Source organism: Parasteatoda tepidariorum, chromosome 10 (assembly GCF_982258835.1).
Source record: "Parasteatoda tepidariorum strain Cologne lab strain chromosome 10, Ptep-v5.0, whole genome shotgun sequence".
NCBI lineage: Eukaryota > Metazoa > Arthropoda > Arachnida > Araneae > Theridiidae > Parasteatoda > Parasteatoda tepidariorum.
Window position 1 is genome coordinate 57,526,746 of NC_141764.1, and position 14,572 is coordinate 57,541,317.

Consider the following 14,572-nt stretch of genomic DNA (forward strand, 5'->3'; position numbering starts at 1 on the left):
TAAATTTTGTAACATTTATTAAAATCCTTTTGTACAGAATATCACAAATTCAACATGATTACTTCCACTGGAATTTTAATTAATGCCTCACAGACGTAATCATGCATTAATCCAATACATCTGCATATTTGGCTGATAAAATCAAGATTTCGAGGAAGAAAACTTTTGAAGAGGAAATTAATAAGCTCCCATATCAGACTTCCCATTTCCTAAAATGGAAAAAAATTATTATAATTTAAATATGAAGGTAATTGTAATATGTAATAAAACACATTTCAAACTAAATATTTGATAAATATTGATAAATGTTTGAGTTTATATAAACAAATATGAAGTTAGTTTCATGCAAAATAGATTTTTTTTTGTTTTAAAGCTACACTCTGTTGGAATTTTCATTCTAAAATTACAATAAAATTTCCGGCAGCAGTCTGTCCATCAGATTAAAATTTATGGTTGAAAATATTTTTTACCTATACGGGTTGGAAACAGTTTAGAACTGGTACAGTCACAAACTACTAGAACTGTTACCGTGGTTACAAAACTACTCGTGTTTGTAACCATTTACAACTAGCATAGTTTCTAAAACTTAACGGGACATTAGAGCTCTGTGGATGCTGGGTCATTTATGCGTGAATGATAGTTTTACTCTAATAGACCTGGATTCTGGAAATACCTCATGTATAGAAGAAATGAAATGCACATAGGTTTGAATGTAACGCTGGGATTTGAACTCCTATTTACCCGGTCATGAGATTGCGAGATTAGCCTTCTCAATATGGACAATATATACCCTGTTACATGGAGCAAAATGGCTTTATAAGGTGGGCCTAACTGGTGCGGATGGAATTCTGATTGTTTATCCGTATTATGAAGAAAAAAAACAGTCAATAAACGCTTTTCTTCACACTTAACAGTTTTAATATCATCTTCCTTATGGTTATTTGAATGTTTTGGTCGGCTTTTTTTTTAAAGTCCTCCAATTAACACAGTAAATATATTTTTGGAAGTGAAAAATGCGATTGTATGTCGTAGTTTGTTTTGAATATCAATCTGCGATTTCTTCTTAACAAACATTTAGATTTATTATATTATGAATATTTAGATTTTAATATTGACAAGCTAAGGATAAGAGGAGGTATTTCAGGTTCGATCACTATTATTTTACAATTAAGAGAAAAATAAGATAACACCTTATACCTTTTTTTAACATCAAACTGTGAATTTTTCTTTCCAAATAATTAGATGATTATATAGTGTAACTTCTTACTTAAATAGGATATAGTTCATACGTAAGTTGACACGAGGATATTTTTGGTTCGGTCACTATTTTTCTAAAATTAAGTGAATAATGAGATTACTTTTGTAGTTTATTTTTAACATCAAGCTGTGAATTTTTCTTTCCAAATAGTTAGATGATCATCTAGTGTAACTTTCTACTTGAATAGGATATAGTTTATACACAGGTTTACACGGGTATATTTTAGGTTTGGTCACTATTTTTTTCATAATTAAGTGAAAAATAAGATGACGTGTTGCAATTTATTCATTGGTTGATATGGGGTATTTATGTTTAGTTAATATTCCCCCATAATTAAAATATGAATAAATCCTAAATAGAGTATTTATAGTGAACACCAAGAAAATTTTAAAAATATTTTAAATGGTTTATGAATTGTAATAAGACACTTTGAAGTAATGATTTTTTTTATTTCAATTATTTTATTAAAGAGGCATGTTTTTCCTCTGAATGAATTAGCATCATTACAAGCTATATATTTTTCACTTAAAAGCTACTGCTGCTCATTCACAGCAAACGAAAAGCTTTAAATATATTAAACATTATTTGCTTAAATAGTCCTTTCAATTATTACCTAGTGCATTATTATTAAAATATATACATCAGTGAACCTGATATCAATAATTTTCGTGAATATAACAGTAAACTAACTATGAAAAAAATTCTTAAAATTACTATTTTAAGCATATTATGTGGTAAAATAACATAAATATATATTTCTTTAATTTTTAAAAGCGTTTTGTTGTGTCTCATATTTACAATAATACCAGTAACATTACCTCTTCCAAATGAAATCAGTCTAAATTTTATCATTTGTTTATGCAAGAGCTGTATGCTCTACGGACCACCTTTTATTGCTTTCGTAACAAGTGGCTTCATATGTTTTCCCTGTAAAAAAATAAGTAGTATAAGAAAATAAACTACATGTTTTTATGAATATATATTAAATAGAATAATTCTATCATTTTCTTAAAATCATTCATATTAATAAGGATATTTTTATTTAGTGTTTAATTGCTAAAGCTCATGATGAAGTGCGTTGTATACATATCAGAAAGAATTGCAAAGTAATTTCCATTTTTCTAATGAGAAGATAAAATTCCTTTTTTGTAGAATTTCAACAGAGCTTTTAAAATATGCAGCTGCATTTGCATTTTCAAAAAATTCTAAACATTTAAAAGCTGATAAAATTATATTTTAATACAAGTGTCGAAAAAAAATTTCAAATGCAGCCAACACACTGAAAAAATTCCTTACTGAATCACGGTTAAAATGTTCTACTAACCTGAGTGCAACACACAAAACATCCATTTAAACATAAAATTCAGTTTTATTATAAAATTACCTATCTTACTTTTTTCTATAACATTTATTTAATTACAGTGATTCAGTGATTTTAGAGTAAATATTACGGTTTATCAGATCATTTGTTTCATAAAATTTTACGATTAAAATTACTAGTGCAGGTGCTTTCATAATTTGATCCGTAATTTTTTGCAGCTCATGACTAACATAAAACGCCACTATAGGTACTTGATTAAGTAAAAAAAAATATTCGATGCAAAGCCAATATTGTTTGTAGTTAGTCCCTTTATGTGCCTATACATTTCCTTATTGAAAGGTAGAAGCTATGTAGGTTTGACAAAGTATCTAGGTTTGAAACAATAAAATTTAGATAGCAAGTTAGCACAGAAATCCAAAAATCACAGTAACATTTCAGTCATCAACATACGCTATTGACCCAGAAATCCAAAAATTTTAAAATAGTGAACATTTTGCTACGTGAAATGTTTGATACGAAAAAATGGGTAGGTGGATGTACACTGTAATGAAGCAAATATACTGATTAGTACATATGTGACCCAGATTTTATGCTTATGGTTTACATACACAGTCTATCACATTCTGTTTCTGACTCTCTTGCTTCTTCACAGATCACTTGATCATTTCGTGATTGAAGGGTATATAATAACTCAGCGCCTTCGGAACCTGAGCTTGAGTCCCTAGAACAAAAGAGTAAAACAGTTTTACTATTATTTTCAAAGAAATAAATATAATATATGCAATAATACGAATAACATGCATAATAAAAAATTGGCAAACTTAATTTTAAAACGATTTAAAAAAATAAATTGATTTTATTTTAGTGATGCAATAATTTCAGAATCCATTTTATCGAAAAAAAATTAGCGATTTTTCTGTTACTGTATTCTTGTTGAGATTCTTATTGTATAATGAATAAACCGCATAAAGCACAAGAAATACTTGTTTGATTAAAAAAAGGAGACAACAAGGAAGGAAACAGTTTTAGAATTATTATGCTAGTAAAAATGGCCATGTTAGATATAAAATATTTTTGAAAAATTTATTTTAAGATTGATTTGAAAAAACTAAGATTTTATGCAGGAAATGTATTGTTAGAATTAAAAAAATAATTCTAACATCAAAAATCAAACTGTACAGTATTTTAATGATGTAAATCTTTCCTTTATATGGTAATGTTTTCCAGTCAATACAAAAATTAAAAAAAATGTTGACCGCATAAATGGTTTTTATGCCATGCTCTATGGTATCATGATAAAATGACCACAATCACAAAATTTTATCACATATTATAAAATTATAATTTATTGTTAATTTTACCAAACTCATTACGAAAGCACTTCAGTAAAAATTACCGAGCCTTTTGATGAACCCATAGACCCAAAAATACGATAACTTTTACTACATTCTGGTATTTTATACAATATTTTTTTCCTGTGTGTGTCTAATGACGTAATAAACATTGCATGAAGCTCAAATAAGTAAGTAAATATAGCGAAACTGTAGTTATAATGTTATAGACAAGAACCTGATCTCAAAATTGTCCTATACCACAGTACTTGCTATTTTACTATTCGTTTGCCACTTTAACATTTTTATTTGCGCAACATAAATTGTCTCCTAATTAATATCAATAATTTCGAAGCAAATTAAACTTTTATAACAGTATGAAAAATATTTTCATCTTCACCGCTGTTAATAAAGTAGACAATATGCAGGGTTATAATTGAACCGCAAAATTTTATTCATATTTTTTTTACAAAATAAATAGAAACGTTTTTAATTTGGAAATTTTAAAAAAAATTTAAACTTGTATCTGGATTTAAAAGTTTTTATATTTGTATGCTTTGTATTGATAAAATTTTAATTAAAGATGCATACATGTTTAAAAAAAAATTAGTTCGTTGTAAAAATTTAGTGTATGTTTTTAAGTATACACAAGAACATAAACTATCATTTGAATATTATAAATTGAAAAAAACTACCTTTGCTTTTCGTTTCCAATTAAGTGAAGTCATATTTGGCTTAAATATTTACGAATTTAACTATCCTCATATCAAGGAAACTTTCTTACATACTATTTTAAATCCTTAAAATCTATTTACATAGAAAAATTTGGGCTTGGTTAATTAATGAGAAAATTAGTTAATGTGTTTGTATGCATTTTTTAACTCAATATCTAGGTGTGTTTAATTCACTGTGTGAACATCGAAATCAATCATTAGATAAACAATTTTAATTTATATCCTGATTTAGCTAAAAGTGATGTTTATTTACCCATCACCCGATTCTCTCCAAAGTCTTGCTGTGTTGTGAACTTTTAATCTTGCTCTATCTGGTTCTTCATAAATAGGATGCTCTCTTAGAGTTTGCATTTCTATACCTGCAAAAATAGTTAAATTTTCTTTAACGCTATTATTTTGAAAAAAGAAATATTATTGTGAAATGTAATTCAAAGTTAAATTTACTATAAAGGACTTCTATGTTTAACATAGATTATTGTAAAGTTTTTAAACTCTATAAACTACGTAAAATTAAGTTTGCTTCTCTAATAAGATCAAAGTACGCTACTAAAATCTCAGAAATCAGCTAAAAATTGTTCTTACACTGTATCTTGACACATAATTTGTAAAGTAATAAAAAAAATGAAAAACAAATGAAAGGAAATATGAACTTATTCAATGATAAGGAAGTAGTTGTTTGAAAACTATCAGATTCATTTCTATTTTTTAACACTTTATTAAAAAAGACTCACACATAGACAAAATCAATGCCAAAAGATATCTTATAAAAACCATTGCCAGTTTAAGATCCGGACATTTCAGGGGCATGAAAATCAACAAAGGTGGAGTAAGAATTTTTCGACCTTGTAACAATTGCCCTGATACGCCACTAACTCCTTTCCACGTCTTAGACTGACCTGCAATTTCATGCCCCCTGGCTCCCCTTTGGGAATTCTCTCCATTTGACGTAGAACGACTCCCTTCGAACAAGATCACCGAGATTGCTGCCTATGGGCTTTCAACCCATGGGAATATCTAATCTTCACTGCACACGACGACACCACCAACACTTTATTAAAATGTTTCATGCGCTATTTCTTTTACTTTAACAAAATGTTGCACCAAAAACTATGATAGTGAAATAATGTCTTACTCAAACAATTTAATTAGTCAGCAATCAGATTGATGAACTTTATAAAATTTTGAAATAAAAGATTTTATTACTTTTATCTTAAACTGAACATCTAAATATAGTAGCTGCGAAGTCCAAAGAACAGATATGTATACAATTCAAATTACTCCTCTGAATAAAATTATCACATTAATGAATGTTTACACTTTATTTAATCCATAATATTTTCATATGAGAAACATTAAACATAAACATTTGGAACGGTCATTTAAGTATAACACTTTTCAACTCATCAAGCAATACCAAATATTTTTGAAGATATTATGTCTTACTTAAAAAGTTGAAGATTCTTCAAGAAAATTCTGGAAACAATTTTATATTGTTGAAGGAAAACCTCATATATTATCATCACACCGTCATTGCAAGTTTTACATGGAGCGCAATAGCATACGCTAAATTTGCCAAATACTATATAAGAAGAAATATTAATAAAAAATTTGAGGCGGGATGTAAACAGCAATTAATCAAAAATCAATACGATTCTCCCAATTGTTTTTAAAAATATATACAATTTTTGTTAGCTTAGTGTGTTTTATAAAGTTGTCTTCATGAAGTTTCTGCCTGAAGATTATTATCAATATCTAGGTATACTTTTAAATAGTTATAGAATTTTTTTATAATAAAAATTATTATTTTCTTTCAGATTTTGTTACACAATACATACAGCAAAAATTCAAATTAAATATTCTTTACCTGTTTGTCTGTATCCTGAAATGTATATCATTGGAGATTCGTAAACACATTCAGCTTTTTCAGCCTAAAATTGCAAGATAAGCTTGTTTTGTAATTTGAAACGGATAAACAATCTATTCATTAAAATGTCAGAAATACTTTTATGGTTTATTTTTTTCAATGAAATATCAAAGTCAACAGTTATTCATTAGACTAATTTTAGCTACCGTCAACAGTGCTCTGAAATTGAATCCCTTATTCTTCGAAGAAAATATCAATTTAAAGAGAACGTTTTTTTTTCGCTTCATTTTAAACTCGAATATATTTTTTTTTTAATTTTTTGATATTGTAAATGAGAACAAGCAAAGAAAACGATGTCAAAAATCAATACTTAATATTCATGCAGATTCTTCGAACATAAAAATGGTATCGAAAAATTGTTAAATTAATTTAACAGAAGTAAAATTAAGTTTTTTGCAATTAATATAGCTTTTTAATATGTATAATACTCACACTGCTATACAAACACTGAAATAAGGTCTGAAGAGCAGTCATTCTAAATTTTTAATTGTAAGTCCATTAGATTATGCCATAGAGGTCCTTAAACACGAAAAATACTACTAAAATAAGTTATGTCACCGTCATTACATCATTTTCTTAAAAATGATCATAATTGCACATTCATTTGTTCAAAAGAATTTGACGTTATTGTAGTTGTTTTTTCCTAGTTTTTTCATGATCTTTTTCGAACATTTATTTGGCGCTGCTCAAAGTTTCAAACCGAGGTTTAAGTCCTTTTTTTAGTTTCTAACAACAGTTATATTTCTTAATTATTTCTCTAGCCCTACCATTCGTAGTAGGAAATTCATTTCTTATCCAGTTACTTTAAATTTATGAATTATTTACTTTTTTCTTCAATTTTTATCGTATTGTGCTAATGTCATTTGTAAATTGTTGTGGTTCAAGTAACTAAAGAAAACAAGCAAAGGAAAACCTTTCAGTGATAAAATGAAAGCACTTTAAAAAAATAAGATCAATTAAATTAGATTTTTAATTTCTTTTATAAATAAACTGAAATTTGTTTCGCATTCAGATTAATCTGTTAAGAAAAGGAAAATAATGAAAATAAAATTTGCCCTTGAAGTTTTCAGACATTCGCGCGAAATTCTGAAAATTGATAAACTTACTCGACGGATTTGATGTGAAGAACTATAATTGAAGCTACTTCTTATGCTCCCAAGCGTTCCAACATTTTGTTCATTATCATTTCCTGGAAGAATACAATGTTTTCTGTTGCCTCCTGTGCCCCGACTAGAAGCGTATGGAGTTGGTAAATAAGTTGGCTCATGTGTAACATCGTAAGTTACAGACAAGGGAAAATTTTCAGATTTGATGGGATCTCGATTTTCTCCATCAGCTAAAAAGCACACAAAATACGTATTATTGCATGTTAATATTTGTGTATGTTCAACAAAAACACTGTAAACAATTCCGGATCTAATTCCGGTAAAAAATATTTTTTTTTCCAAATATTTAAATTGAGTAAAAACGTCAAAGGAAAAGAACTGCATTTCAATATCTCCTACGTACTCTCACACATTTATGAGCCTCGTATGACCGTAAAAATAGGCTTTTAAAAATATTCATGAAATAGGTAATTACACTGTAAAAATTCCGGAATGAATTCAAGTAAAAGGTGCCGACACTTAGAGTACTGGTACTATTTGCCGTAAAATCCATTTTTACCGGAACATGTTACGGAAAAAAAGGTTTATGGTAAACCGTAATTTTTACAGTAAGTTATCGTGAAATTGCTAAATCACTCTAATTAAATAAATATTACTGTAAAAAATACGGTACAATATTTTACAGAAAAATTAGATTTTACGGATGCTGCACCTAAATTGCCTGTACTTTATTCCATAATTTGATTCGTAATTTCTAACAGTGTACTTACCGAAAATAGATAATAGGGAATATGCAGATGATACATTTTTAAGAAGCTCGGGATTTATTTAAACACATTCTAATCGTCATGTGCAATAGGTAAGTCAAAGGTGAAGAAGGTTAATGCGATTAAATAAGTTAAGGATATTAGAAGAAATAAAATATTATTTTATAACAATGAATGTAAATGGACATTATAGTAATTTTTTATGAAAATCTTGAATTTCTCTAACCAATAGAATAAAAGAAGCTTCTGGAAATATAAAATTTAAAAAAATATATTCAAATGATTAGGAAAATTTAAAAGACTATATTTTTTTAAATAGTAAGCTATAAATTTTCCATTAATTTTCTTTTAAAAATATTACTTGATTTTTTTACTTTCTATAAGATATTGTTACTTTCTAGACAAGGAATAAACTGGTTTTAAATAAGTAATGGTATAGAAAATTTTACCAACCATTTAAATTTCTTGCATTATCTGATGAGCGTCGTCTCGTAATGAAACACACCGCGCAGAGAACCACCATCAGAACTATAATTGAACTTAACACTGGAGCCGTTATTGTCAAGTGACGATAAAGTGATCCACTAATATCACTTACTTTTGAAGGCCTTGGAGGATATTCTATTAAATTCAAAATTAAAAACATTTACTTCTTCAAATATATTTCAATCATTGAACATAAAGTATAAGCTAACACGGAGAGAAAAAAATTCTGGCAAAATAACCGTACTGTATGGTATTGACATTTCTGGTTAAAAAAAATATAATTATTTTTTATAAAACTAAAATATAAGGTATTAAAATATTACATTTGATAGTTGTTCTACTCATATGGTAATAGTTAACAAGAAATTCTGGTTTCACAAACTTTGGATCTTATTGCTATACATGTAGCAAAAAATACAAAACTGGAAAATAAATTTAACTGAATAAATGGTTTCTATGCCATGTTTTTTTTCTTCGTATGCCTGTTTAGGCAGTGGGGTTACGATTGCTCATGTCTTTCAGTGGCGCCATCTATGGTCAGGAATTCGACTTCTGCAACGCCATTCACACAACCACAACCCGCTTATAGGGCGGGTCTCATTCACACACATTCACACACAAAATAGAAAAGACATAGAACACACACAGAGAGAAAGAAACATCCATGCCTTGTCCTGTATTCGAACCCAGGACCTTTCTGGTGCAAGGATAGCTCCCTACACAGGCTGGTCGGCTCTATGCCATGTTCTAAGGCAGTATAATAAAACTAGCAAAATTTACCATATCTGCCAAATTTTATAACAGATAAAAGAATTTTACCAAAATCATTACCAAAGAACTTCGGTAAAAATTACTGGTGTTCCCATAGTGCCAGAAATACAGAAAATTTCAACATAATATTCTGATGTTTTGACGGTACTTTTTTTCTCAGTGTAGAATGTGAAAACTGTCTATATATGAGCAATTTAAATAATATTTACCTCCTGACGGTGTTAAAGTAGCAAAAATATACTCTGCATCAGTTGAACCGGCATCGTTTTTCGCAGTTATCAGCATTGAGTACCAAGAACCAGGACTCAAATCAGTTATTGTGATATTCCCTTGCTCCGGGATAATATTGTTGCTAACTAAAGTCCATTCTTGCAGACCATTCGGCTTGTACTGGATTATGAAAACACTGATTGGACAACCTCCGTTATGCCAACTGTTTAAATTAATATTTACTGAGGTCGAGTTTACCGAGAGCATGAGACGTTTGTCAGGTGCTCTAGGTGCTGCAAAAAAGATGATTGAAATGTTTTTAAAAAGTTTATTTTTATATAAGTCAAAAAAAATGTTGAAATAACTCAGGACTTGTGATAAAAAATGGTTGAAAAGTAAATTATTAAATGTATTGTCTATTATCTACCCTTTCCTAATTTCTTAGGCTTACCTTGTATGGACCTTAATATCTTACTTTAACATTTTTCTTGTTACTTTAAGGTGCAATAAAATTTTGTTTCCTTGTAATTTCAAATTTTTTTTTACATATTTCACATGAGTGTTTATTCAGTAAAGCACCAAATAAGCATTTTCAAATATTCCAGACCATAATATCTTACTTTAAGATCGTCCTCGCCAATTTAAGGTGCAATAAAATTTGTTTCATTGTAATTTCATAAAAAAGTATACACTTTTTTGACATGGGTATTTATTCAGCACTGTACCAAATAAGCATCTTCAAAGATTCCAGCAAATTAGGTTGAATCCCCCGTAAAACCAACTTCACCTTGAAATCCATTTTTGCCTAAATTTTTACTGCATTGGTTTTTTTATTAGAGTAATTCAGTGATTTTACGGTAATTATTACTGCAAAGATTAATGAATATCAACGTTTTTGCAGCATAACATGTTAAGGTAAAAATGAAATTTACGGTAAAAAAAAACTGCTCCCTGATCTGAAAGTTCGGAATTAAGTTACAGTACTTTTTACTGTAATTTTATCTGGAAATTTTCACAGTGTTGAGATGCTTAGTTTAATGTTAATATGAGCTGAAAAAGGTACGGGTTTTTATTCGTAGAAAAAAAAATTAAAGATCAATTCAAACGCTGCGAAGGATTCCATTAAAATTAATTTTACTAAATTCAATTATAATGTCCCGCTAAGATTGTGTTATAACTCAATATAAAATACGCTTTAATAGAACAAATTTAGAGATTCGTTATGAAAGTTTGGGAGCTTGTACTTATGATACTCGATTATTTTTCAAGAAACCCATTTCTTTTATTTTAGCTAGGGGCTGAGAATGAGCCTAAAGGTATATTTTCCTCTCTTTTTTTTTGACATACAAATTCTTTTTATAATAGATTTTACATCTCGGGAGAGCGTACGATTTCCGATTTTTCGTTCCATATAAAAATATAAGAGTAATGGATGCTTCCATACTTTTTAGCTACATCCTGTGAAGACATTGATAAACGATAGTAATATATTTCTTTATATCCAAATCATCCTCTTTCTTCAGTACTAAATCCCAGTACAAATCCCATAAGTGACTCAGACGAGAATTGTTCTTTTCTCAGAATCGAGATAAGAATAAGAGAATATAATATGAAACTCCTTTTATTTTATAACCTAGTTTCTGTTCTACGATATTCGAAATAAGCTTAAGTGATGTATTGCGAGTGAAGTTTTTTTTTTATTCGATTTAAGGATTTAAAGACAAATCAGTTCTCCGCGATTCCAGTTATTTATAGTTTCAGGAATTACTTTTTATATTATATTAAGAAAGTATTTTGTTCTTATCTTCTTAAAATTTATATATAACAAAAATGAGAGAAAATAAGAATTAGGCAATTTATTGAAAGTTTCTGTTTTGTGTTAGATATTAGCAATATTATCGGTCATTTCTTTATTATTATACTGCACATTTCATTTAAATGTTTTGAGAATATTCTCAAAATATTTACAAGGTATATTTAAATATGATTCAAAAATGTACTCTGTCCTTTTCTTTTTACATCATTGCAATATTCATTGAAATGTTATTGAATTAGGGAAGCATAATGCTAAAGAAAATGTGAAGTGCAAGTGTTGTTCGTACGCGAGGGTTATAATTTATTTTATTTTTTTTTAATTTCATAATGCGTGTATCCCTTATTTCTGTTTTATATCCGGCAGTTATTCTCAGTTTACAGCTATCAATGTTTAACTCCGTAGCCTTGTAATTTCGAAGCCCAACCAGACGTCTTGGATGACGGATCTCACGGATTAAGTTCTGAGACCGATTAACCTTTGAGGAAAAATTTTCGTTTTAACGAACCGAAATATACTTTACATGGAGAGGAAAACCCCGAAAACTTTCCATTGTTAGTCCGACGGCATAGGAATTCGATACCAGGATCCGTCTATTACTGAGGATATTTATATCTAACACTGAGCACCCGGCTCAGCCCCGTGATCAGGGTGAACTGGTAAACAGAATTTTTAACAACCAGCCACCGCTAGGATTCGAACCTGAGCACACCTCTCTCCCCTGAACCTCAGCGGCCACGTGAGGGTAATACGTTAAATTTATTCGCAGCTATCATTTTATTTGTTTTTATTAACACTAGATTGCCTAAGGAAATCATTTTGACTGCTTTTAATTTCAATTCGAGGAACAATGATGTATATAATGACACAATTTCTTAGAATTTTGTACAACATATAATTTTTTTAGTGTTAATATTTACTAATAACTTGTTATATAACTGTAAATAATATAAAAACATTAAAAATTAGTTTTAAGCAAATTTCTTTACACATTATTTACACTTTTATAATTCAGTCATTTTGACTGCTTTTGGGCAATATAGATAGACTAAATTTCAGTCTAGTGTTAAGTGAATTCAACAGTCAACATAGGTACAAATTCTAATTCAATCACTCTCGGCATGGTTGCACTTAAATTCCATTGATATGAACCATCGAGAAACTAAAATTTTCATTGTCGAACAATATTTCAATTATATCAAAAATATAGTTAGAACATACGGATGCTGGGGAGAAAATTAGCAATCGGGAAAATTAGCAATGCATTTAGCCTTGAACGAGCTTGGTGAGAGGCGGCTCAGCTGTATTTCTGTCCAACATAAGGCAAACCTTAGTTCAACATACCACTAAGCAGCAATCACTGAAGTTGACGAGGAACCAAAATTCAATTGCACTCTATTATGAATGAATACTTCAAATAATATTCCAAATGAATTATACAAGTAATTTTTTTTCTGTGTGTGCTTTTCGAAAGATGTTTCCTCAACGAGTAAAATTCGAATTTTTAATGAAATTTTTAACCTGTGAATCTAAAAACGAAACATTCAGGACTTTAAATAGTTTCTCTAGAAAAGCGTTCAATGAACATTTGTGATCGTGATATCTCGATGAAAAAAATTTTTTACCTAAACTTCCATAACTCACTACCTCGAATTTTTTAATTTCAAATTTTTAGTATTTTTCAATTAAAAAAATCCGCATAAAATTCATTTAAACCGTATAAAATCCATTTTGTTATAGAATTCATTTTCACCCCAAAATATTATAACAGAAATTTAACTGTTATATTAATTTAATAAGGTATTTTATGGTAATTCAGTTAATTTATGGTAATTCAGGTAATTTATGGTAATTCAGGTATTTTATGGTAATTCAGGTATTTTATGTTAATTCAGGTATTTTATGTTAATTCAGGTATTTTATAGTAATTCAGATATTTTATGGTAATTCAGATATTTTATTGTAATTTATTGCTATAAAAATCACGATATATCTAAGTTTTTGTTCTGTATCATGTTCCGGTAAAAATGAATTTTACTGTAAAAAGTACCGGCACCCTTAGTTGCGATATTTTTTTATCGTATTTTTTTCGGAATTTTTTACACTGCATATTTAAATTAGAAATATAAAAAAATATATACAAATGACTTCCCGACCCACTAAAATAAAAGGGAGCTATGAAACATGTGACTCAAGTGGAAAATCATTTGTATAAAATTCTGTCAACACAATCATATATTTCAAATGAAACTTTTAAATAAAATACGAAATTTTTAATGAGTATCAAATTGAAATACAAAATAATATTTTATACTTACGACCACCGTCTGTTTTTGCTGACATAATATCACTATTATTCCCACTACCAGCGCTATTGAAAGCAACGAGATAAAAAGAATAACTTGTTCCACATTGTAAATCATGAAGAGTATAGGATGATTTTTCGCCTGTTAAATGTGTTTCTGACCATTCCTGACCATCCATTTTGTAGTGTAATATATAACCTAAAATATTTTACAGTAATATGGTAATATAATATACAATAAATGGTAACATATAACCTAAAATATATTACCATTTGAAGTTAACGAAATCCAAGCAAAAATTTTTAATGGAATGAGTGTTCAAAAGTCAAATCTAGACATAATACTCAAATCTAGATAAAATTTTAAAATAAAATAAGTATTTGCTGATCTTTATAATGCTAAAAAAAACAAACGCATTTTAAGAAATAAAAATCGAGATCTTTTTCATCATTTGCTCTAGTTTTTTTAAATGCAAAATAATAATAATAATAATAATTAGTATCCTTAGTAAAATAAAAAAAGACAATTATAATTTCTATTTTGAT

The 14,572-nt window shown here is 28.5% G+C and overlaps 1 protein-coding gene across 1 annotated transcript in view; it reads right to left on the reverse strand.

The window, feature by feature from the left end:
- Window positions 1-14,572, reverse strand: part of LOC107452961 (cell adhesion molecule Dscam1) — a 92,958-nt gene continuing 78,386 nt past the window's right edge. The window contains exons 19-27 of the mRNA XM_043045027.3: window positions 14,040-14,225; window positions 9,908-10,201; window positions 8,895-9,062; window positions 7,675-7,904; window positions 6,509-6,572; window positions 4,898-5,003; window positions 3,188-3,300; window positions 2,077-2,185; window positions 1-209 (exon numbers count right to left, since the gene is read on the reverse strand). Coding sequence (XP_042900961.2) covers window positions 2,115-2,185; window positions 3,188-3,300; window positions 4,898-5,003; window positions 6,509-6,572; window positions 7,675-7,904; window positions 8,895-9,062; window positions 9,908-10,201; window positions 14,040-14,225 — 1,232 coding nt within the window. The 3' untranslated portion in view covers window positions 1-209; window positions 2,077-2,114. The remainder of the gene's footprint in view (window positions 210-2,076; window positions 2,186-3,187; window positions 3,301-4,897; window positions 5,004-6,508; window positions 6,573-7,674; window positions 7,905-8,894; window positions 9,063-9,907; window positions 10,202-14,039; window positions 14,226-14,572) is intronic.